The sequence below is a fragment of the Rhamphochromis longiceps genome, linkage group LG14 (assembly GCF_057381845.1).
Source record: "Rhamphochromis longiceps isolate RC_006_pf linkage group LG14, R_longiceps_female_GT1.1, whole genome shotgun sequence".
NCBI lineage: Eukaryota > Metazoa > Chordata > Actinopteri > Cichliformes > Cichlidae > Rhamphochromis > Rhamphochromis longiceps.
Genome location: NC_140570.1, coordinates 24,365,454 through 24,390,675, shown reverse-complemented (window position 1 = coordinate 24,390,675; position 25,222 = coordinate 24,365,454). Strand labels below are relative to the sequence as shown.

Genomic DNA, 25,222 nt, shown 5'->3' with positions numbered 1-25,222 from the left:
TGCATGTGTAATGTGCTGTTGTCTCTCAAATCATTTCGTGTTTAAAGCAGTCCGTCAGTTTTCCACCCCGGTTATGGAAATCATTCAAGAAAACATAAATTGTTTTTGACATCTCTCAAACATTTGGACATCAATCTGTCATGTGAATACAATATATGGCTTAAGTAATTTGGTCTATTCTCAGATAAAACCCATTTAAGCTGTTACACAACACTGATCACCTAAAAATTAGGTTTTAAAAAAAGTTTACGTTTAGCTTTTTTATGAGTAAATATGTGAAATTTTATATAAACTATGAAAAGGAAAATATATTTGTCTTTGTTGAGGCACAGCTTTGACCTAGTGGCAGCTGTGTAACTGCCATGATGTCATTCAGCTTGCACTTCTATTCAGTTTTTTGGTTTCCTTTTTTTAATTACAAAAATCCAGTTTAAATCTATATTTTCCCCTTTTAAATTTCTGCTTTTAGTTACTTTACGAATGATTAAAAAATGACTCAAACATCTCAGTAAAAGAGCTGCGGTTTGGATACATTAGCAGTGTAGTTTTATGAACTGAAATGAAGGGTCTATGTTGTAGTTCAAAAGCTGAATTTTACATGAATAAAAAGCATTATGAAGGCGTCATACTGCACATATTTTTTCCAGCATTGCTCAAACCAAACTATCAGTTTTTATAGCTGCACAACACTGCCTCCTGGTGTTCGTTGTTTCCCAGGCCTTGTTTCCAATCTAATTAAAAGCTTTTACTTGAATTTTTATGCTACAGTATATTATATACTGCATATTTTATGGCTGTGGTTTTAGTTGTGTGTTTATAATATGAGAAAACAGAATCTGATCTGTATTACTAAAACAAACTAAAGCTGACGAACCTTACATGTTAGTAATGGGATGTAATTGAGGATTCAGCTCATCGTACCCAACCTATGTTTTACATTTATGTTTTACATCATTAATGTCTTCATTCTCTGACAACCTGATTCGATCAGATCCTGAGATGGGATCACATGATGACAGAGAGAGGGAGAGGGGATAGATGGGTGTAGAGTAGCTGTGAATGGGAGATGACAGCAAGCTGAGGCACACAGACACTCGTGCCTTCCCCCCTTTTGCTGTAGCGTACACTACTACTACAGCTGCAGCCTTAGCGATGGAAGAGGAGATGTAGAGGGGAGGATGGTGGAGTGAGGCAGGGCAGGGCTGTTGAGTGACTGAGCGAGAGGCAGGAGAGGGAGGAAGCCTCTCAGTAGATGACTGAGACACAGAGGGAGGAGGAGGAGAGAGAGAGAGAGAGAGAGAGTCCACAGGACGTGAGTGTCGGCAGCAGAGGAGGAGGAGGAGGGGGGAGCTTCCAGACTGGATGACTGGATGGGCCCAGCAATGCCTTGATGGAGCATGGGCCAGGTTTTAGGATTCTCCCACTGCCGTGAGTCTGCTTTGGTCCTTCAGTTTGTGTTTCAGTGTTGGGGGCGTCTGCATTTGCTTATCTCACCTTTCCATCATCTCTTATATTCCAGCTCAGTATCTTTTCCTGCTAACTGCTATGAGCATCGTATGTGTTAGCTCTCCCCCTCCCTCCTCTCCTGCATGCTCTCTGTTCCTCTCTACTGCTCATACCTTTCATAAACACATGGCTTAATGGAGCGGATGCAGTGCAGAAGCAGATTGTTTGGTTGTTGTTATCTAGCGTTGGATAGCAGATGTTTATTTGGTTGTGTCTGAGAGGGCTTTTCAGCCAGGCATGTTAGGCATGCAAGTTATTTCAAGCTGCCACAAGCTTCTGTTGTGCTTCCATATCTGCCTTTTATTTCAGCTTTCTGACAGAATATGGGCACGATCCTCTCTACATTTAAATTAAAGTGGCTGCTTATTTGCATGTGCAGACGAGAGTATGCTGCTTCGTTCCACTCCCTGGTTTATTTATTAGCTAAAGTCATGCTGGCTGTCTAATGTAGTGAAGGCCTTTACTGCTGCCAGCACAACTCTGCAAGGAAATGAATCAATATGCAACAAAATGGTTGATATGCACACAGTTTTATGCTTTGTTGTTTTACATAGAGGTTGAAATTGCTGAGTAGGGTACCTCCCAGTCTTTTTCAATGTGTACAGTGACAGTTCACTTATAACCCTTAAAACAGTGACTCATAACGAGTTACTGCAATGCTTCTTTTGGGGTTTTTAATCATTAGAAGAAACACCTACGTTCAGTGTTTGCCAGGCTGTGAGCTCAGTGTGAGATGGTGGAAAGAATGGATTTACAGCAGCTTGCCTTAAACATTCCTGTTTTACCCGTGGGTTCATGCAAAAGTTTCACTGTTTTGTCCTTTCAGAGGAATATGGCTCCGTGGCATCCACTCCAGACTCAACTCCTCCCTGCACTGATGGTAAGAAGCAGATACTTAACATCCCCAGAGATATTTGGTGGCAGAATGTCTACTCATTGATGCAAGTTCACCTAAATGCACCTGTTATTCAACTTCTCTAATGCTAGCAATGAAGATCCACAGGTTAGACTAAAGGAACGCTGATTTGTTCCTTTTTTGTAAGGAGAGCTGTTTTTGCACTTATCAAAGAAGGCTTCATCTTTCGACTCTGAACTCTTTCTTCTCCCTGACATCAAATAGGATGCCTTGCAGCTTTCATCTGACGTTTCCATTTAATAAAACTAAAATCTCTCTCCTTGCATAGCACTGCAATAACACTAGTAGCCCCAGTGTCTTTAGATTATTTGTAAACTGTTTTTTTCCCAGCTTGTATCCTGTTTCTTTGTCTCTCTCTGTTTTGTTACTGTGTGTCAGTGTGTACGTTGAGCTCACATCCATCTTGTTTTTCTATTCGTTCAGGTGGAAATGAGGAGTCAGAGATGTATGAGCTGCACACGGCCAGGGAGTGGTCCGACGACGATGAGGGGGGCGATGGAGATCCAGATGATGATGATGAAGGACTGGCTTCATCCCCGTCTATTTGGGGCACACCGCGTCAGAACTCCTTCGAGCAGACTTTCTCCTACATCGCTATTGCCGAGGCTGAAGCAGTGGGTGCCTCTAGACTCCTCCGCGATCGACGCAGGGCTGGTTCTCGAGGCAGTCGCACTCCTCTGATCCGCACGGACACCCTGGAAACACTGTTGGACTCCCCTGATGCAGACTGGGATCCTCAACTGTTCCTCGGTAGAGATGAAGAAGAGGAAACGTCAGAAAGCAGAGAGCATGAGAGAGTTGAGACGAGGACAGAAAGTGCTGGAGAAAGACGGGAAAGGGAGCAACAAAGACAAACTGAAACTATTACAATTCAGCCCTCTCCCCAAAACCTGGACCCAGAACCTCAAGAGAGAGATGAAGGAGTTCAAAGAGAGGAGAGTGTTGACGAGAGTGTGGAGAATTCCCCTTCCATCCTGTCATCCCTGCAACAGAGCCCCTCACAGATACTTCAGAGTGAGAAATATGTGATGAGGTTGCTTCATTCTGTGTTGTGTGAAACTCTAAAATATGTAGTGTCTGAGAAATCTCAGGATGCCTCAGTACAGAGATGACTAGCTTGGTTGACTGAGCAGTAGGTTTTCAACCAAAAAAATGTAATGAGCTCTTTGCACAACTGACTTGTAATTTTAAGCATACTGAGCATTAGAGTAGATGTTTTATAAGTGTAGCCTGTATCCAAAAATCACTATGAATTCTTATGATCAACTAAAGATACATTAGAATACAAAAAACTGAGTTTAGGCCTGGGTTATTGATTCTGTCAGTCAGCATAATGATCTTGTCAAAAGTCTTTTGAAGTCCTCATGTGATCTACAAAAAGATTATGTTGTTGTATGCTGTTTTACCTTCATTTTATATTATTTTTACACTGAATTTAAACATCTTGTAAAGGAGTCTTTCCAAATTTTACATTTATTGAGTATAAGAGACTTTTTTTTTTGTTAGTTCCTCCTAACAGTCTCCACTTTAAAATCTTCATGTTCTGAGAGCTTAAGTGATGACCTTGCCTTGAGTCATGCTTCACGTTAGGGTCTGAGGCAGAAGTGACGACAAATCAAAATGATTAGACAATTGTAGCATCGAAAGGCCGCATAAATATTTTGTAAACCCACTTTCCAGTGGGTTTTTATGAATACATTTCATTACATATAAATTTATTGTGCTTAAAAATTAAAAAGTGAGAAAAAATAGCATGTATAAATAGAAGAGCAGTGGAACCCCAGATGTAATTTTTATTTCTAAAGGCTGTAAAATACCCAATTAACAACTCTAATCTAAACTACATTCAGTAGTCTGATAGCCTCATATATCATTTGTATCTTGTGATCGTGTCAGTGTAAAAGAGATTTTGTTTGTGGTGAATGTTATAAAGACAAATAGTGGTCAAATCAAACAAATCCGCATTCTTGTGCAAAATATAGTTTGCTGCTGTTTAGTTAAGCACATTCAACGTGATGGCATTACCATAGTGACACATTCTTCCTTTTCCCAGCAGCAGCAGCTGAGCCAGTATCTCCTGTTGCCAGGGAAACCATTTCAGTCAAGCTTCTCACAACTGTGCGACCGGGAGACCCAGCGTCATCTGCGCCGCCTGCCATTGGCCTAAACACTCAGGAACAACTGGTCAGAGATCACTGGTTTTCAGCACTTAACCTAACAGAGGACTGGGCAGCATGCACACACATAGCAGGTAGGAGAATAAAAAACGTCTGTCTTCTCCTGACCTCTGCCTCTTCTCTCGTTCAGCAAGATTCTTTCACTGAGCTCAATCAATACTTTAAAGAAGGAGAATATCAGATTTCACTTTCTGCATGGACCTTCAGGAGCAGGCAGACAAAGATAACTGACCCTCTCCCCACCCCCGTGGAAGTGCTGGCTGTTCATTGTGTCTCCGTAATAACCCTCTTTTGGGATTTAAGGAGTGATTGGCTCATTGTGAGCAAACCATAGCTGGCACTGGCTGACTTTTCAGATTCATGCTGATGTCAGCAACACAACAGAAAGAAAGATGCACATAGTATATGGGAGGAGTTTCTGTGTATGCAGATTTGTGGCAGTTTGCTAGCATTGTAGTGGTGAATTGACCCTCGAAGTGGATCCTCCATCAGAGTGGAGCTCGGTCTTATTTTAGACGACTGTTTGAGCGTTAATAAATGTGCGGGCAGGCTGATGACAGAGATTAGGGTCCCCTGAATAAGTACTGCAAATATATCTATTGGAATATCATGTTTCTTTTGGTTTTATGACTGCTTTTAGTAGCATTGTATCAAATTTCAAATATTGAAACTGGCAATGATAAATGACTGGGTTCTCATTCAGCACCCTTTTAGTCAGTCATTTTAGGCCTTGTACTGCTAGTTGTTTTTAGACATTTGATAGCTTAAGCATTTTATCTTGTTTGTTTTGTCACATTAAATCATAAGTAGAATTTATAACTCTAGAAAAGGTGAAAAAGAATGCAGCTTTTCAGTTGCTCTTCTGTTTTTTTGTCAGCAGTGGAAACAGAAAGATGGGACCTGGTGACATAACAGAAAAAAAGACACTCATTCTCCTGTTTCACACAATTTAAAATATGAACACAGCTCTATAAAACAAACTCCCAGTTTAAAGGAATGGATTCATTCATCTGTCTTTAGAGTCAGAAGATCTAGTGTAATGGTTGCGAATCATCTCTTTATGGGTGAAGCTCTTGTATTTTCTAAGAGTGCTGGGCGGTGCTGCACATGAGATTATTTTAGGCTGTCAGGCCTTTGGACTGCTGAGCGAGCAGTGGGTGGCCAAAAACAGCTCACAGGGGTGAGAGGTACACACAGAGAGAGGGGCAGAGGGTGCGAGGGGAAACGCTGGAGCAGCAACCAAAATGGCCAGTAAAGGTGAGATGCTCTGGATGTGGAAATAGAATTTTCTACACCTTTATAGGTGAGCTGTAGGTCTAAGCTTAGTGTGATGAGCTGAGGGACAACTCCCACAAAGAGCTGTGTTTCATTTCAGTTAAATTGATGGCAGAGAAAGCTGCAGATTCAAGTGGTGGACTGTTTAGCTTTCTGACTGGCTTAGAGAAGGCTGGTCTGTCAGAGTCCTGAAGGTTTAAACTGAGTGGATTTCCTGCTGCTCGCTGGGGATGGGTGTTTCCATCAGCTGCAGGTGTGTTTGGCACTAAACTAATCAGTTGTTCAAATATAGCCACATTTATCAGTACCCTGGATTTAAATGAGCACCAGCCATTCAAATGACTATAAACTTTCAGTCATGGGTTGTAATATATTTGCCAGCTGGGTTCTCTTACTCTTTGGTGTCTCCTCTTTAGACTGAAGAGCTGGCACAGATGGAGTTTCATTCTAAAGTAGTACGAGGTTTGTGGCAACATGCTTGAGCTGACATGACCAGGCACAAGTGAAATGGATTTTGGGGGCTGAAATGAAATTATGTCAAGCCAAGGTGGCATAAAGGACGAGTTGGCTCTATTACTTTTGTTTGACTGGTTAATTGACAGTTGATTGACTGTTTGTTTGATTAATTATAATCAAGAATACAGTAACATCCTGTATATCGTAGTTAAAGCACTGCAGTTTAGCTAATGTGAATTGCACCATGTTTTAGCTCAGTACTTGATATGTTGTGAACTGTGGATGCGCCTGAGTAATAAATAAAAAAGACCAAAGCCCTTTTGTACCTTTTTTTGTATATCTTTATTTCTACTTTTAATGTGGTCATTTTTGTTTATGGGCTTTCCTCACTTTTGGAGCCAGGCTCAGTTGTCCATAAGGTGCTGCAGTTCTTCATCTTAGTGAACTATAGTGGACTGAAGAATTAAGCTAACTTGTAACCAGTGAAATACTTCCTGTCATGTGGAGATTAAATATTTAATGCATGGGTGGGCAATTCATTTTGCAAAGCGGCCAATGGGACTGTTGTGGAGAGCCATACCAGCAACTCTGAACTCAATTCTGGTTAACATGATTTTTATCTATTTATAAGCTTATTGGTGCAGCCCTTCACAACAGTCCCAGTTTCTCATGTGGCCCTTTGGAAAATTGAATCCATTATTTAATGTCTTAAGTAAAGTGACTGAAAGTGGAGCCCAACTGATATAGGATTCTAAGACCGATACTGTTACCGATAGTTGATTTAAAAATTCGAGATTCTAATATATGTGCAAATTTTTTCTTTCTCTCTTTATGTTCAGTTGTCTATTTATTTGTTTACTCTCTGACTGTTGTGTTTGTGGCATGTGTTGCCAACAGGGCAATGTCAACACTCATAACATGGTTGAAGGGTGTTTCTCCAATTTCCTGTTTGCTTTTGAAGTTTTGATTTATCAGCCCTCATACATGCCAATGCAAATCGATCAACAAACAGCTAATATTATTTGTCTGATAAATTGTTCAAGTTCTGTTTGGAAAGAAATTGCTAATAAATAAATGAAATAAACCAACTTTAGGGGATTACAAGGGGAAGTCACAGTGTTTTTGCATATTTACTCGATACTCGTGTGTTTAGAAAACCCTGAGCAAGTAATAGAGAGCAAGTAGTAAAGTACAAGTACAAGGTGTGTGAAGATGAGCCAAATACAATGTGTCTTCCATGGCCAGTTTTGATGTCATACTGCTGTTTATGTGTTATTACACTAAACACGTATCCTGCTGTGTCTCCATGTGAGTGTCACTGTCCCGGAATGGCAGCAGCACAAACAAACACAATGAACAGGTGTGTTCCAGGGGCATCATGGGTATTAATTGTGTGCAGTGATGTTTATAAATAACCCACCTGCTGTCAGTACACTCCATTGAAAGAGGCTTCCCTTTATTCTAATGCTGAGGCTTAGCATTTCGCTGAACGACGAGTACAAAGTACCAGGTCTCTCTCTGACAATAATTACACAGCACAGGGACACTGCATTTACAGTGAGCTGTGTGATGGAATTTTAATTACTGTTAATTGCTTAATCGTTTTCTGTAACATTAAAATTGTTAAGAGAAAAAAGATGACCCACGAATTCTACTGTGTACATCAAAGTTGTCCACTGTAGTACTGCATGACTCTGCAGATGCCTCAGTCTCCAGGGCAGCTGTTGCTGGGTGACAGAGAGGGAAACTAACAGGGTGTGGAGAAGGGGCTGCCGATGTCCTGACGACTGACAGCAGGTGCTGTGAAAGGCTGCATTTAAATTCCCCTCAACTGCTTGTTTCCCTCTTTCATCTGAGGGCTAAATTTAACTGGACCTAGAGCCTGATGTGTCCTCGGAGCTGCCCTGTGTGCTTTCATGCCTGAGGCTTAAAATCCCTCCTTGCCTCATGTCTTCAACCTCTCTGGCCACCCTTTCCATCTCTTTTCCTATGCTCCAGGTGCTCTTTCAATGGTGCTTCTTAAAAAATAAAAAAAGGTATTATTCAGCCGAATGTTGAGGAGTTTAAATGATACAGCAGCTTTGTCAAAATCGAATATATTGTCAACAGTTGCCTGGACTTTTCAGCCACTGTTTTTATTTTGTTTGTTTTTTTACTTCCTATTCTGTTGGCTCTATCTTTTTTTAACCTTTCTTTTCTTCAGTTGTTGTCAGAGGTGTACTTACACTCATCATGGGCATAAATGTCATGGTAATTTGGTGCTTTTGCTGAGTTTATTAAACTGTTCTTTTTCCGGGGTGGCGTGATTATACGGGTAAATCTTTAAAAACTTTTCAAAGCTTGAATTAAGGGGCAAATGTTTGTTTTTAATTCAGATTTTCTCCAATCCAAACTGGGTCAAAAATAAACTCACATGCCCAGTAATATTTAGTTTCATGTACCTCAGCAAGTTGCAGCTTGTTTTTGTTATATATCAACAAACTTCTGGCATAATTCTGGCTAGATATTTGACTGCTATTCCATGCAGAATTGGAAGAGTTAGATTAGGTTAGAAGTCAGGGATTTGGGAAGTCCAGTCTAGAAGTTTAATGTTAGCCTGCTTCATCCAATCCAAACCCAGTTTGTGTTTGGGATCATTGTCCTGTTGGAACACACAATTGTATCCAAGTTTTAACAATCTAGCTGTTTTGCAGTGAAGTTGAAGAATTTAGAGGTAGTCATGCTTCATTATTTCATCCATTTTCTGCAGTGTACCAATACCAATGGTAACAAAACAGCCACAGATCATGATGCTACTACCACCATGCTTGATAGTTGGTACTGTGTTAGGTTTATTGTTTGAAAGCCTCACCTTTACTTTTCCAAACATACCTCTTGTGATTGTGGCGAAACAGGTCAATCTTCATTTTGCCTGCCCATAAAATGTTCACTAAAAGGCATTTGGTTCGTCCATGTGGGCAGCTACAAATTTCAGTTGAGCTTAAAGGTATCAATTTTGGAGCAAGGGCTTCTGTCTTGGTCAGCACCCTCAGTCAAGGTCAATATAAAACTGGCTTTGCTGTGCACAGTGATGTTGGTGTTCCAGCAGTTCCCAGTTCATTGCAGGCTTGACCTTCGGTGCTTAATGGACTGTTTCTGAATATATAACCAATTTCCCTTCCTCTAAGGGTGACAGTTCGTATCTTCTTTTGAACCTTGGCAAAATGGTGACGCATCTGAATAACTTGTACTCTGAATCTGCCCTAGTTTAAAATTGGCTCAGCGAGACCTTCCAAACTTATTTAAACCTACATTTCTCCTTTTCCTTGAACTCGGTCATTTTAATGTGTGCTTTAAATAAATCCTTTAGATGCTGGCAAAGCATTATTTAATAAAAGATTTAAGTGAATGTATGCATGTTTGACTCCTCTACACCTCTGTGCTGTACAATCATTCCACCCTGGAAATAGAACATCACAAAAAAAAATATTGTAAAAGTCTCAAATTTCCATGATATTTGTGCTTATGATAAAGCATGTACATTTCTGACCACACGGTACCTGCCTTGCCTTTTAGTGATGGACTTGATCTACTGGAAGGACACGGAGCGGAGTGGCATGGTGCTCACAGGGTTAGTGGTGGGATTGCTGTCCCTGTTCCAGCTCAGCATCATCACTGTGGTCTCCACAGTCTCCCTGGCTATCATGTGCTTCACCATCTCAGTACGGATCTACTACCAACTCCTCTACATCCTCAGCTGGGGTGATGGAGAACATCCGTTCAAGTAAGATGCTGTGCTTTTATTTAATGGGGACTTGACCTTTGTTATTTTAGTTTTTATACAAATTAATATAGAATGTGCTCAAGACCAGGGGGTTAAGATAACAACTTTCACTCAGGAAACCTTTATTTTTTTGTTTGTTAAAGCATACTTGAAATATTGTCACTTTTGTTGAATTTTCCTTATAGGATAGTCATCTTGTTGCAATGCCTCTTTATAAAATGATAGCTTTATATGTAAAATGGATTTTAAATAGCTGCTGATGACCTGGGAAGTTTCAGAGATTGGGCAATTTAATGGCTTTGAAAGTTATGACAAGTATATGTGCTTGAAGTATTGTGTGGAATCTGTGTTTTTAAGGAGGAATGACTCAGAAAAGACTCAAAAATAAATGCAGTGCAAAGAAATGTGAGACTAAATCTGACATTTCAGCATCTAGCTTCTGCTTTTGTCATCCTGTCCTATCAGGTCTTATTTGGACTTGGACATCAGCTTCAGTGGAGAGCAGGCTGACCTCTATATGCAGAAACTCATTGTGATGACTCTGTCAGCTGTTGACACTCTGAAGAGACTCTTTTTTGTTGGCAACCTTTTTGAATCCCTCAAGGTAAGTTAAGCTTTTTAGTCAAGTTACTTTTTTAAAATGATGTGTGTGTATGTGTATACCAGCTTCATATTTACTCTCCTAATCACCTGTCTTCAGTGATTTGTTTCGCTTTGTCCAGAACCTCTCCTCTCCATTTTTATCTTAATTTTATCATCATTAACCAAGATATCATCCTATCTCCGTAGTCCTTCATTTTGCTTCATCATCTGTCATCTTCCTCCCTGCCTCATCCCTCTATCACTGGAGGTTAGGTCATTGCCGACTGTTACTCTCATTCTCCCGGCTCAAAGCTGAAGCCTCTCCTCCTAAATAAATTAATAGCACTGCTGGCAGCTGTCAGTCCCTGTGACATATTTTTGGTAATTGTTTGGAAGGCTAAGTGTCCCTTTGGATAAAGAATCCTTTCAGATCAAACTGAAATGCCTCACTCTTCTCATCCAACCCTTGGCTATGCCTCTCCTGCTAGCAAGGCCAAACCCTTGCTTGCAGGAGAGATCATATTCATCAAGTCAAGAGCGGAAAATCTGCCAGCATCACATAATTAATGATTTATCTAGTTTGCTGTGATGGAAAATGCTTTGTTGCAGTTTTTTAGATAAAACTTGATTGACTTTAGGTTTATGTCCTTTCTCTGAAAGCTAATGCATAAAATGCCAGTTCTTAATCAGCCTTTTGACACAGTCATCATTAGGCTCAAGTCATTTCAAATGTAGGTGTGTTCTTGAGTAATGCAAGTGATACAAGTCTAAGAAAAGTTTGAGGGATCCTCTGAGGGGTCAAAACGGTCAATCAAATATGAATAAAAAAATGTGTGATGGCTACTTACCTTTGATTAAATTTAGGGTAATTTCCACTTATTTCATAGAGAGTAGTATTAGACTGGGATAGGAGCTATTGATGCAGCATTCACTATACACGTGTACCAGTCAGTTACAATATAGTTAGTAAACCTCACTGCCAGTATTGGAATAACATGCAGAATACTCTAGTTTTACCAGTATCAGTAAAACATCTACATAGATATGAAATTGTAGCTGTTAACAGCAGGCTGAAATAACTCATTTGCAATAAATGGTGAGTCAGCGTAAGCTGACTGAGCCCCTTAATCCCAGGACCCCCTGTTCTCAACCCTGACCTTGCTGGAATGTGGCATGACACACAGGGATATGAACTCAGAGACACCCGGGATAAGCTGGAGTCTCCTTCCATCTGACACAGGGTGTCCCATGTCAGTATCATATGTACAGTGACAGAACTGAAAAATGAGGGGAAAGAGTTGTATCATATTGGGGCGTGGGGGTTATATTTAAAGCTTATTTTATCCGTCAAGGAGAAATGATGTCAGTGACAATAATTTAATGAATTCTGTATCCTATTTACATAATACAGTGGAGCAAAATCAACAGTGTGTTAGTGTGATGGACTGTTTTCTAGAAGGAAATGAAAACCAAATGGAGGTTTGCAGGAGGGTTTCTTGATAACAGCTTAACTTTCTGGTGAAAGCTAAAGTCTGTGCAGCTGTTTCTTTATTTTATGTTTATTCTTTTAGTTCCTGTTTCTGATGTACCTTGTGACATACCTGGGAGACCTGTGCAATGGCCTTACTTTGCTCATCATCAGTAAGAAACGCATATCATCACTGGACATATGAAAGCTATTGATACACTCTTTGTTTATCACTTTGGCAACTCTACTTTTTTTTCTCTTCTAGGTGTGATCGCTGTCTTTTCTCTGCCCCTTTTTTATATACGACGTCCGGTAGCAACTTTTTTTTCTATTTGTACACTCACTGATATTTAATGTCCACCATATCCTTTAACATTTGTACCCTTTTTCTGTTATATTCCAGGAGCAGGTTGATGGCGTTATTGCAAAAATCCAGGCCCAAATTGACAACGTCAAGGACATGTGAGTATGACGCCATCCTGTGGCAGAAAGGTGCTATCACCAACACAGTGGAGCTCATGATCTCAGATACTTCTTTTTACTTTAAGTATGCACCAGAGCTGACTGCACAAAGTATCATTCACACTGTTTAACACAGTATATAGTCAATAGCACTATGCAGTCTATAAGAAAAATAAACAAATATGCCAAATCTATTCATTGCTGCAGTACTCAGATATGTTTTTAACACTATAAGGAAATTACATTTTGAACATGTTGAAAAAAACTGAATCTTTAGGCACTTTTTTTTGCAGCCTGTTGTAGAAACACAGACATAAACGAGTATTTTTGCACAAAAAGGTGATTCTCAAAGTGCTGTTAGCTGAAATGCCAGATATAGCAAATATGATACAAAGTCAAATTAATAAAAGCAAATAAATCTTACATTCATTTTTGTTTTTAATTTAAAATATATATATTTATACATTTCTGGCGAGTGTGTCATGATTCAGCTTTAAATGGTAAATAAATAGGATATGACTAATAGAATAGAAAAATAAATCCAGCAAAGACCTGAAACAGGACCTGAAAAATGCATCTGGCCCTTCAGCTGATCCATCGACTGTACATCAGAAATGGTTTTAGGGGAAGGGTGGCTGTCATTCTTCAGGAAGGGAAACAGGGAGAAAAGGCTGAGGTGTACCAGATTACACAAGACCTGGACTGAAAATCAATGACAAATCCCACTTTACATTTTTTGAGAAGGGAGGCTCAAGATTTTGCACAGTACTGCAATTAATAAAGCAAACACATTGTACTTTACATCACAGCATTTAGTTTCAGCTGGTCAGCAGACTGAGACTGAACATGATGCTCAATGATTTGTGTTTAGAAAAAAGCAACAGATTTTTAACTGTTAATCAAATGATTCTCATCAGAAGAATGATCCACCATGGCTGTGCAGCATGACAATGCTATTAATAATAATGGTAACTAATATGTTATAGTGTATTTGCTCATTATCTGCTAATTATTGGCCGAATGTTGAAGTATAGAGTGTTAGTTTGGAGATCCATTGTTACAGTTGCATGAGTTTTTAGCTCTTTTTAGCTCACAGTGGGATCTCAGAATTTTTAATGTTCACAGCCTGGTTCCATCAACCAGATGTGTCCTTGACCTTTTTTCCTGTCTTTTTTCTAAACAAGAAAATAAGTAGGATTAACAAACCTGGTTGTCGATCCAAACTGGAACCACTTACAACCAAAATAGTTTATCCATTTCCCAGTCATGCCTTCCAAGCCCACGATAATATGCTGATATAGTTAATGGCAGTAACAGTATCACGCACACACAATCCCAAGAAAAAATACCAGGTAATCCGTATCAAAATGGCTTCAAGCCACTAAAACAAACCAGGGAGGGATCTAACTGAAGTAATTTAAAAGGTTCTACTATAAGGCTGGTAGGACGAGCTAAGGGGACTAACTATGTTGGAATGTGTTCCTTAAACATAGAATTTATCAGTGAGGCATTAACACACACTTAACAAAAAATAATGGTGGTGGATGATGCTAATTTTCACTTATTATCACTTATGTGTCTCCCCTGTAGTCTTCAAAGACTTGTCCAGGGTGGTGGCCCTCCTCCTGATCCAACTCCTGGTGGTGCCAAACCCAAAACCCAGTAATCACTCATGGACAGCGACTTAAAGAGAAGCTACATGAGTTACAGATTGTCACTCAGATGTCTTACATGGCAGTCTGTGCTCAGAGCTCCAAAGAACAGAGCTCCAGAAACGGGGAAGGGAACGAAAGGGAGGTTATTTAAATGAATGATGATGAGGACTACGCATGGTACTTCACACTAACTGTATCCAAGTTATGGGGGTTAGAGGATGGGGCTGAGATGATTCTGCTTCATGGTGTATGAATCCTGGATAGGACTCTTGCTGCTGGTTTCGAAGAAGAAGAGATTCTGCAGCGCAGGTGATTGCGCATGACCATCTTTGGAAATATTGTTTTTGACATGTAAAAAAGAATTCAAAAAGTGTCTTAAATTGAGCTGTAGTCCAAAATGAGGTACAAGACCATAAAAGGGAAGCTCCCACACTGACAGCTACACACCTGAGTAAAGGGAATTGAGTCGTTGAGGGGATTTGTGCGAGGAGCACTAAAACAGGGGTCAACACAGATCACGGCAGCATAAAACTGGCAATTAAAGACGTGTGTGAAATCACATGTACATTTCTCCATGCATATTCATTCACATGACTGTTTATCTGTGTGTGTGCAGGTGTGTATGGACGTTTCTGTGTTTGTGTGTGCATGTATGCGAGTAACTGACATAGAGCTTGCTCAAACAAAACTGTTACCCAGCAATTAAAGTCACATTTCTTAATTTTCCAAAATTTTGTGTTTCTTTTCACCCTCGCTGGCATCCATTTCTATTCACTATCAGTCACCCTTTTTATGTTTTGTGTGTTTTTTGTTTTTTTCATTGCTTACACTAAAAGATTCATGGATGTAGTGAAGGGAGTTGGTGTGATAGAGGAGGCTGTTAGGGAAAGGGTGAGATGGAGGCAGAAGATCCGCTGTGCTGACTCCTAAAGGGAGCAGCTGAAAGGCACTGCTTTCCCTCCTTTGATATAAACAGAAAGATAACTGAGCTCCTCGGTGACTTTAGTAATTTACAACATTATAAATTTTACGAGAGGAAGTTCTTCACTGGCAGAGTACCAGAGGTGTCAGTGTTGCTGAGGAGTTTCATGATTGTGTATATGGGCAATAGACAAAGTGCTAAGATTTCCCATGTTCTCTGTGCTCTTAAAGTGTTTTGTCTCCCGTTGTAGAGGAAGCTTGTGAAGGAACGTGAAAGTGTAATACAGCAGGTGCCTTTTTAACCGCAGGTTACAGTGCATGATCTGATTCACAGTACTTACAACTTGTTTCCTCCAACAATGCACCACTTCTCGTATCAGCCTAACCATTTGTTTCCCAATAATGGAGTTTTGTATATGTACAAAACTTACCGGATTCCTATATCTGTACAGGGCAAGGTATCTTATATGGAACTGTAAGTAGATCTGTTTTAGGAATAATAAAATTATTCAGGATACTCCACAGTTGAAGTCCATATTTCCCTTTAGTGTCTGCTTTTAAAGCTCACACAAAGACTGTTATGCCTTATAGATGTGAATTTACATCCTACAGAGAAAGCATAGATATAACCCGTTAAAAACCTAATGGCCAGTTAGTGTCAGAAATCATGTGCTGCTTGGTCATAGAACTACAGTAGTAGCATAGACACACCCATCTGTCCTTTCTTTAAAAAGATGGGTGACAGCAATATGTAACCACACAGCTTAACATGTATAAATCTGTTTTGTCATGATTCCTGTGTACATATTTAGCAAAGCTGCTACTAATCCAGCCAAACTTCATTTTCATAGAGTTGTCATACCAGGCCTAGATTACCAGAAGTTTTTGTTTTCTATTTGCCTTGAAAATATTAATCTAAACAGAAAACTGACTTTTAATTCCTTTTCATTTAATTTCCAAACAATTGATCACTCGTGACCTGCATTATCTTAGTGCACTTTTCTTTGTATTCCTGAAAATAACTAGTTTTATGGCTGGAAAAATAAACTCTTGAGAGATCAATTCAACATATACTGTGGCTTTTTTAAACAGACAAGAGTATTAACGCTACCTGTTTTCAGGTATGTCAGTTTCTCGCTGCAGCCACAAGGAGGCGGCAAAAGGCAAAACATTTGGTTCAGTTTTCGAGGTTTCCAGTGTCTTTGACAAATTAGCATAAGAAAGCGGATCACCTTAGATATTGGACAGTTTAAAACTGGCCGATCACGTGGAGAATACAATAAAATTTCCATTTATTGATTGATTGAGTAATCTTGTAGATTCTGGATGTTCCTTCTTGGAAAAGCGTACTAGTACAAGGTAAAGTAAGTCAGGAGGCTGAAGTCTGCGTATAAAATTTCAGCACTTTTTATATCCATGTTCAAAAAGGGCATCAAGGCTTCCTCCTAACTAGTGAGGACACGTCTGGACATGCCTGCAAGAGATCAAACATTAAGCCCATAGCAACGCAGTGTGTAACAGGTTAAACGAGTAAACTACACAATAATATATTGAAAGGAAAGATTGATAATAATAATAAAAACACAGGATCGTCCCTCTTGTTTTCTAATTTTCCCCAAACAGTTTAATAAGGGTAATGTTCTTTTCTTCAAAGAACACTTGGATTCACACTCCCACGTTGCTGGGCGGAGCCAATGAGAAAAAGTAGGTGGGATTAGTCAAATTAATCCTAAAACACACACAAAAAACACTTTGGGTCCTCCCTCGCTTGGTAAAACTGCAGTGTTCAGCGGTGCAGTACTGGACGATAACTTCCCGTACTGGATTTGACAGCGCGCACAGGAGGAGAGGTTTTACGCACGAGCTCCGTTTGCGATCATTACCGTTTGGAGGGAAGAAAAACTGCAAAGGAGGAAAGAACCTGTTCTCATGGTGGGTGTTTCACCGGTCCATCGAGGAGATCGCGGTGCAGAGCTGGCTGACTGAAAGGCACCTCCACTCAGAATGGATTACGGTAGGACCATGGCCCCTCCAGTGCCTCCTCATAAACCCAAACCTACCCGGCCAGGACAGGCGCAGGAGCGGCTGCTGAAGTGCGTCCTGCTGGGCGATGGAGCGGTGGGGAAAACCAGTCTGGTGGTCAGCTACACCACGAATGGATACCCGACGAAATACGTCCCTACTGCATTTGATGACTTCACGGGTAAACAGACATATTATTTTATTCATTTTATTCCAGATTTTAGAAATGTTGTGAATGCACAGGCAGACCGTGTATGTGTGTCACCTGTCATAGCTGAACATGTCCAGTTTATTTAAACGAGGTGAATAAACTTAATAAAACTTATGACACTTAAAAAAAAAAACCTCCTATAGAAAAATCTGTTGGTTTCCATCTACCTGTCAGTATCACCCATTTTTCACAGGATGCCTTTTCAACTCTTGCTTGTTTTAGAGATCAACTTCGCCCCACCGCACCTATATTCCCCAATGTCCCTCTATTATTCAGATGTTAAGGACTGATAGATGTCTTTGTGTTTCCTGCTATCTTGTCCTCCATCAGCGGTAATTAATGTGGATGAAGTATCCTCCCTGGTGTAGCTGGGTTTCCATTTGGCGCTGTACCACTTTCCAAACTGTCTCACTAATCCCTGGAAGCTTTTGCGATGTAAGAGAAGAAAAACAAAAATCCTTTGAAGGTGGTGTTTGAACCCGAACAGTATTGGAATAGAAAAAAAATACACGGTGACCTGTTGATCGCTTTTATTGACGTGTGATCGCATCTGTTATTTAGACATACCATTTGAAATGCAGTTCTAGAGCAACATAGAAGCTGTTTTGCTTTTTCGTGCAGGATTATACCCTGATTTATATACAAAAAGATTTTGGTATTTTACCTTTTCAAAATCTAACATTTTTATTTAAAAAGAAAACGGCTGGCTATGAAAAAACTTGTAAACTTAATAGCTAATTCCCTGACATTACTCTTGATAAGCATTAAAAGGAACAATGTGGCCAACCCAAATCTCATAAAACACTCTTGTAGAGCACACACCACCCTTAGACAAGTGCTGGCTCAACTCTTCCATACAGAACAGAGGTTGGTTCACTGGTTCACGGGTTTTGGATTGCACAACTCTGCCTATTGTTGTCAGCCTTGACCCGCAAGGCCTCTCTTCTATACTGAAACGGGCACATCTGTTGCAGTAGCTCTGAGGCAGAGATTGTCTTTCTCCCTGGCCTGACAGAGAGTGATTGTGCAGTTGGGGCCCTTAATAGTGATGTCATTTTTCAGTGCCTGGAATCAGAGCGTTCCCTTGAAAGCTGATTTCTGAGCAGTTACACAATGCCACAGGTGGCAGAGACTTGGAGAAGCGGGAGGCTAGGAGACTGGACAATAAGGAGTTTTGGATGAGAAAATCAAAGGAGTATCATATGTCAGGTATTAGGAAATGATTACCCAATGGCATCTCTCTTATGTTCCTTCTTCTGTGTCCTCCCGTGCTTCCCCCCCTTTGCATCTGTGAAAGCAGGGTGTTCTGACGGCTGTCCTCCTATATGAATAGTTCCAGCAAAACCCTTTGATCAGGTGGTATGACCAACCACACGCTCCAGGCCTATTGTAAATGTTTCCATGTGCCTGCTGCTCTGCGTTGTGTTCAGTTTTCTGAATAGAATAAATGGCCCTGTAATGAAACTCACTGTGAGATGACTCACTCCCTTTTCCAATCTGGAAATGAGGCCAATTGGAAGAGAGTCACTAAATAAACAAAATCTGCTTTGTTTTTACCCCCATGCACACACACATAGACACACCATCAGACAACCTTTGACTGGCCTCTGCCAAAACACAGCACAGAACAAAGCCCACCGAGCGGTCTGAGCGACAGTAAAGTGTTACGGTCTGAACGGTAACTGGCAGAGTGGGTGGGCGAGACTGAGCAAGGCCATTTGCGAGCTGGAAGAGCAGAACAGGCGGCAGCGGGGAGTCTTTTTTGTTTTTTAAACTGTAAGGGTTTTGTTTATTGCTGAGAGTGTTGCGGTTAGTAGCTGTGTGTGTGTGTGCATTAACTCGAGTGTCAGGTGGGGGTACATACACAGCCTTAAAACTCATACTGTCACCTGTGACTCACTTTGTTTTCTTTCTGTCCCTTTCTGTATCTGCAGCTGTGGTTCAGGTGGATGGGAGCCCAGTCAGACTACAGTTGTGTGACACTGCGGGACAGGTGAGTTTGCACACAAACACATTGCATTACCACTCTACGCAGGTCATTGACATACAGTGCCTGCATGCTTCTCGGCCTTTGCTCTACATAACTCTCACATGTTGGTTGATTAGTCGCCGTTGCTTGGTTGCAGTGTCATATGCAGAGTTATGCAGGAATAGTTTTTAATAGCACATATTAGGGTCCTTGCATGCTGCTAATGTTTAAAAAGACATTTAAAAAAAAATCTTGAGTACATTTGCAGACTCATCCTCACTATATTTGAGGCACTGAAACGATGGAACAAATAATCGGTTAAACGTCATTTGGTTATAAAATTATAATTAGTTGTGAACTGTTTTCTGTCAGTTACTAAGGTGAATGAACTGTGCTACACAGAGCTTGCCAGGTAAATTTATTGACTCATTATTATGTTGATAGGCCAATCTTGGAAAGAACATGTTGTGAAACAGTGTTTCTGTTTCTCTGGGGCATTGGGTGGTTGTTTCATAACCCACTACAGTCAAACCCTGCCCTGGGAGCAGCATATTTGACATTCACAGCCGCTGCAAGGGCACTGCCAGTTCTGCATAGAATCAAAGACAGTTTGGCTATAAAGTGGAATGAGGCATTTGAGTAAACCCCTAATACGTGTAAAACCTCACAGCATGTTCTGAGCTGTTCACGGCCTTAAATCTGCACACACATACACGCAGACGCATCCGCATGCAGACAAGCTGGGGCAAATTCAACTAGATAAAACTCTACAAACACTTACTGTAGTGATGCAATTCTATACGAGGGTGGGGGGAGAGCTTGAACCAGAGACTGGTCGGGTGTGCCAAAAACATTGAGATGAGAGAGGAGAGAGCGAGGAGAGATGGAAAGACACAGAAGGTCTGGAAAAAGATGATAGCAGACACTTCCAGGGCTGATAAACAACGTCGCTCCTCACTCAGAGATGTTGATACGTGTGTGTATATTCTGCAGATGGGCCTACGTCATCAGATCACAAAGCGCAGCCAGACCTTGTGTGTGTCAAACTCAGAAGCGGCATGTGCTGGGCCTCAAATCCACATGTGGAAACTGCTGATATTTTTTTTTCTGCACATTTTAATTGTGTTTTAAAGGGCAGAGAGCGGGCTTGTGGTATTGTTTAGTTAAATAAGGATTAAGAGATATGTGTTGGAAAGGATGGAGTTAAACGGAAAAAAAGGAGAGGTCTGAGTCAAGTTACTGCCAACCTTAATCTGTGTACTCAAGGATGTGGGAGGCCCATGTAAGTTAAAGCTGTGTGGCTCCAAAGTGTCAATTTAAGAGATTTACTGCAAATGGTATAAATGTGTGGGCAGGATTTGTCTGTTCTGAATATTTGCGCAATATAAACACTATTGAGACGGTTTGTTATTTAACAGTTACTGGCACCACTCCCTTTCCTGTGATGTGATGTTACAGTACTTGAGTGTGTTCAAGTGCATCTGTGTGTGGTCAGAGTGAAGGGAGGTGGCTCAAATCAAAATAAAGACTCTGAACCAGACATATGTTAAAATATATATATATAAAATAAAATTTCTCTCTTTGTTCTTCTCCATCAGGACGAGTTCGACAAACTCCGCCACTTCTGCTACAGTCGGACAGACGCCCTGTTGCTCTGCTTCAGCGTGGTCAGCCCCGCTTCCTTTCAAAACGTCTGGGAGAAGTGGGTCCCCGAAATCCGCCGCCGCTGCCCCCTCACGCCCATCATCCTCGTAGGGACGCAGTGCGACCTGCGGGAGGACGTCAAAGTGCTAATCGAGTTGGCAAGAAGGAGGGAGAGGCCGGTGCCGGAGGAAGATGCCAGGGCGCTGGCGGAAAAAATCGGGGCTGTGACGTACGTTGAGTGCTCGGCACTGACACAAAAGAATCTGAAGGAGGTGTTTGATGTGGCCATCTCTGTGGGACTGCGACAGTCTGATAGGCGAGCGCGGCGGGAGAGGAAGGTCCGCAGCACAGCCGATAAGATGAAGATGCTCTCCAAGGCCTGGTGGAAGAAATATGTGTGCGTCCAGTAGGGGGGAAGGAGATAATATTTCTGTAACTGATGTAAAACTGGAACTGCTGACGTATTTGGGAGTGTTGAGTTGGATGTAAGGACTCCTTGTTACTTTCACATGGACGGCCTCAAATGACCTACTGTGACTTTAATTCGATGGAGCAACAGTTCAGCAGGGGCACCTGGCTAAGCTATATGGCTGTTTGAGGATTTGATGGTTTTACTTTGACCAGAAAAGACCCTATGTTGATGCCTAAGAGACAGTATAAGGTTGTAACCACTGTCTGCTCTTCAGAGCCGGTATGTAAAATGTGACTGTGACCATCATGGAACCAAAACTTATGGCACTAGGAAAGTGTTACGGCTCATGGACTGCATATCATACAGAACTTGTCCAAAGGAATTCCAGCTGACTTGGGGGTCGTTAAGGTGATGATATCGCATATTAAAAATATACTCTTTCTTTTTTATGATTTGGTTCATTTCTTTATCAAAGTATATTATTTCATTTGATCTACACTGTAACTCGGATTTCAAGACTTGTGATAGATTTTTTCCCGATTTTCTTTTCAATTTTGTTTTATTGAATTCAAAGCGTGAACTGCTCCGCCTAAAAGCCCAAATTAAACATTGCAAGCCCTGCACTTTTTCCTAAATGAGAGGCATCTGTGAGTCAAATAGCTTCTAAAAATAGGCTCTGTAGTTTATCAGATTTAACTCATCCTTTTAAAAATTTACAATCAAATGTATATGAGTATAATTTTTTTTTAATGGAATGATGATGACATCTCCAGGATGTGTATGACCGTTTTGAATGGTGTGTGTTGTGCTACAGGCTGTTGTAGTTTTGTCACAGCTGTTAATTGGCCATTAAGCTCCTTTACCAATAGATTGATTTTGCAAAATATTAATGGCAAAGATCAAATACCGATCATCATCCAACCAACACAATCTGGAGAACACATCTCTGCTGTAGGTTTATGGAAGATTTAGCAATATCGGTTTTCACTTTGACTGATTCCGAAATGTTAAAGCCAGTTCGACTTCATGACATTTTGTTACTGTTACAATGTTGCAGCAATACATGGGTTATACCACTGTACCTTGGTTGTATTATCCACATTTCAAGCACATCACTTAAGTCTGGCCATGCAACGGACTTTGGACCAGTGAAAGAGTGGAAATCCTTCTTCAAAAGTAGGATCCAAGCAGGTAAAGGCTCTTAGCTGCTCCGCTCACTGCTTTGGATGATCAAAGGGTCTTTCGTTGTCAGTCAGTATAAAACCAAACTCTCTCCACTTTTGAGATTATGCAGTAAATGAGGTGAAATCGCCAAAGAGACTGATTCTGTGTTTGCTTCTTATTTTTCAGAAGCCTTTCATTCATCTGTCTATTTATCTGATCTTTCTGGGCCAATAACTGATCAACAGCAATACACAGCAGATGTATGAGATCTCACACGCCGTTATGTATGTTACATAGTGATCATTTGATGTTTGTAATGTCATCAGGATAAATCTGCTTGTACAGATACAGTATAAGTGACTCGGTCTTTGTCTGTGCTGTCCCAACTCTAAATGGGCTCCGTATGATTGTTTCAGTTTGTGTCTGATTCTGCCATGAGAGAAGTTCTTTGGGTTTTATGAGTGGAACTAAATAAAATGTGAAATATTTAACCTGCTTTTGTTGTTGACTCTTCTGTGGAGCTGTGTTACGTGGTCACGTGGTAGAGGGCAGGGGAATGTTTCTGAGGTTAGTGGTTACTACAGAGCATGAATAGACGTTTTTTTTCTCCTAAAAGAGAAATTTGATCCAAATGTAGAGGTTTACATACAGGGTTTTATTTGTTTGCCACAATGAGGATCAGAACAACAAACACAACTCTATGTGTGTTTCCTCTATCTTTTCAAAAGTAAAATATCCCCTCTCTAGTCCCCTTTATAGCATTTTCACTATTGTTATCAGTCGGATCTCAATTAAGAATCATTACACTAGATGTAGTTGACTCAAATCACCTTATAGCACTGTAAAAGTAATATACAGTAAGTGATCATTAACCATGAGATAACCTGACAGAAAACAACAGTGAAGAACTGCTGCATGTTTTATCACCAGTCATTTATTCTGCAAGGTAAGCAGTTCTCTCTAAAATGAACTAAAACTTCATTTTTGTTGGAAAACGCTTCAAAGATTCAGAAACCTCAGAGGTTTTGTCGGGAACCAAGACTTTTAACTTTGCAGGATCAGATGATTATAATTGACTAAAATAGCCCTTTCCTGCCATATATAGCTGGGTGTCTACACCACACTACAACAATGGCAGAGAAGGATGGTTAGGTAGGTATCTTGTACTTGTTTAGAAATGCTAATGATAGGGTAGGTGACTAAAAGGAGAGTCTGTGTCGTCTGGCAGGCTGCAGATGAGTATGCTGTCCGGCCTCAGAGTGAGTGAAACTAAAGCAGGAGTTATGCCAAGTGGTCTAATTATGATAGTTAGCACGGCTCCACTTTCCACCAATATTTTAGTATGAAACCCCATTGTTGTGTCTCAGCAAGGCAGCTGTCTTGCAAAACGTCCTGTGATTTAGCATTGTGGCTTGTGTGTTTGACTGTAATATCTACCTGCCTGCTGGAAGTTCAGGTTATTGTCTGCGGCTGTAAGAATGTCCAAGCGCACGTCTTTCTGCTAATTTAGACTGCAATACGTTTCGGTGCCTTGTATGGAACAGGAATATAGTAAGAGAACCTTTCTTCATTATCCACGTGAGTATTTAAAAACCCGCAGTTTGTCCTTTTAAATGAAGCAACTGTGAAACAGTTCAGTGGTTCTGGAGGAATTTTGTCAAGCTAGTGAAAAGAACTTTGATATTAAAATGAGTAGTGCTGTAACAGGCTTGGAGTTGTTTTGGGTTTTTTTTCTTATCTTTTTTAAGTATGGGAATGTTAACAATATAGAGAAGGGTTTAGAGTAAAGACACTGTCAAGTTACATTAGGGGAAGTCTGTGCTTTTGAAGCATGACCTATATTAAAAACCACAAGCCAGAACACTTCAGCCTCAGCTCCTTTGACTATTCTTTTTTTAGTCTACATTTCACATCGCCCACCATTCGGAAGGTGTATTGCTGAAACACTACTGTACCCTTCTCTTTTTGTTTAGTGCATCTTGGGAAAAAAGTCACAAAACTTAGGAGGACACAGTTTGTGCAAAAATATGGCATTTCACAAGGACTGTTAAACTGCTGTTACACTAAAAAAAGAAAAAAAAAATAGACTGCAATACGTATTTTACTGCATAAACCAGAAGAGCTCAGTATGAACATATGTGGGGGGATTTGTGTTACAAAATGTAAATAAAAAGATTACGTCAATGAGCCAAACCCATGAAGATTATGGAAGTCATGTGGAACTCACAAAATATTATCATTCACTGATAATCTGTGCATGCAATGGAGCCCATGCATGGTCACTGGTTAAAGAAGTCAAACTAACATTCATTGCTCAATCAGATTTCTCCCATTATGGCAAATATTGGGTTCAGTCCAAAAAAGCTGCTCAGTTTCTCTTGCCAGTGCAAAAGTGCCTTTAATCTGTATTCTCTTTCATGCTCAGCAAGTCAAGATTCCTCTGGGAGCAAAGAGACATCTAGTTGTGCAAAAGTCAGATCAGTGACCTGACTAAACTCTATGTGGTCTCAATTGCTAGTTTTAGGTCTTTTTTAAGACAACTTTTTGTTAATTTTTTAAACGACTAAAAAGAAGGATAAAACCGAGTTTGCTTCACAATGGCTTAGCTTGTGATTGACA

At 40.5% G+C, this 25,222-nt stretch overlaps 2 protein-coding genes across 2 annotated transcripts; both read left to right on the top strand.

Moving 5' to 3' along the window:
- The first annotated feature begins 1,272 nt into the window (after nucleotides 1-1,272).
- rtn2a (reticulon 2a) lies at nucleotides 1,273-15,822 on the top strand. Its single transcript, XM_085429387.1, has 10 exons — nucleotides 1,273-1,428; nucleotides 2,333-2,386; nucleotides 2,846-3,436; nucleotides 4,476-4,673; nucleotides 9,886-10,093; nucleotides 10,559-10,697; nucleotides 12,247-12,316; nucleotides 12,409-12,455; nucleotides 12,547-12,605; nucleotides 14,196-15,822. Exons 1-10 carry the CDS (start codon nucleotides 1,398-1,400, stop codon nucleotides 14,269-14,271), a joined length of 1,473 nt encoding a protein of 490 aa, XP_085285513.1. The 5' UTR covers nucleotides 1,273-1,397; the 3' UTR covers nucleotides 14,272-15,822.
- A 1,122-nt stretch (nucleotides 15,823-16,944) lies between these two features.
- rhoub (ras homolog family member Ub) lies at nucleotides 16,945-22,577 on the top strand. The gene is made up of 3 exons (XM_085429388.1): nucleotides 16,945-17,384; nucleotides 19,349-19,407; nucleotides 20,982-22,577. Exons 1-3 carry the CDS (start codon nucleotides 17,186-17,188, stop codon nucleotides 21,435-21,437), a joined length of 714 nt encoding a protein of 237 aa, XP_085285514.1. The 5' UTR covers nucleotides 16,945-17,185; the 3' UTR covers nucleotides 21,438-22,577.
- Nucleotides 22,578-25,222: the final 2,645 nt, after the last annotated feature.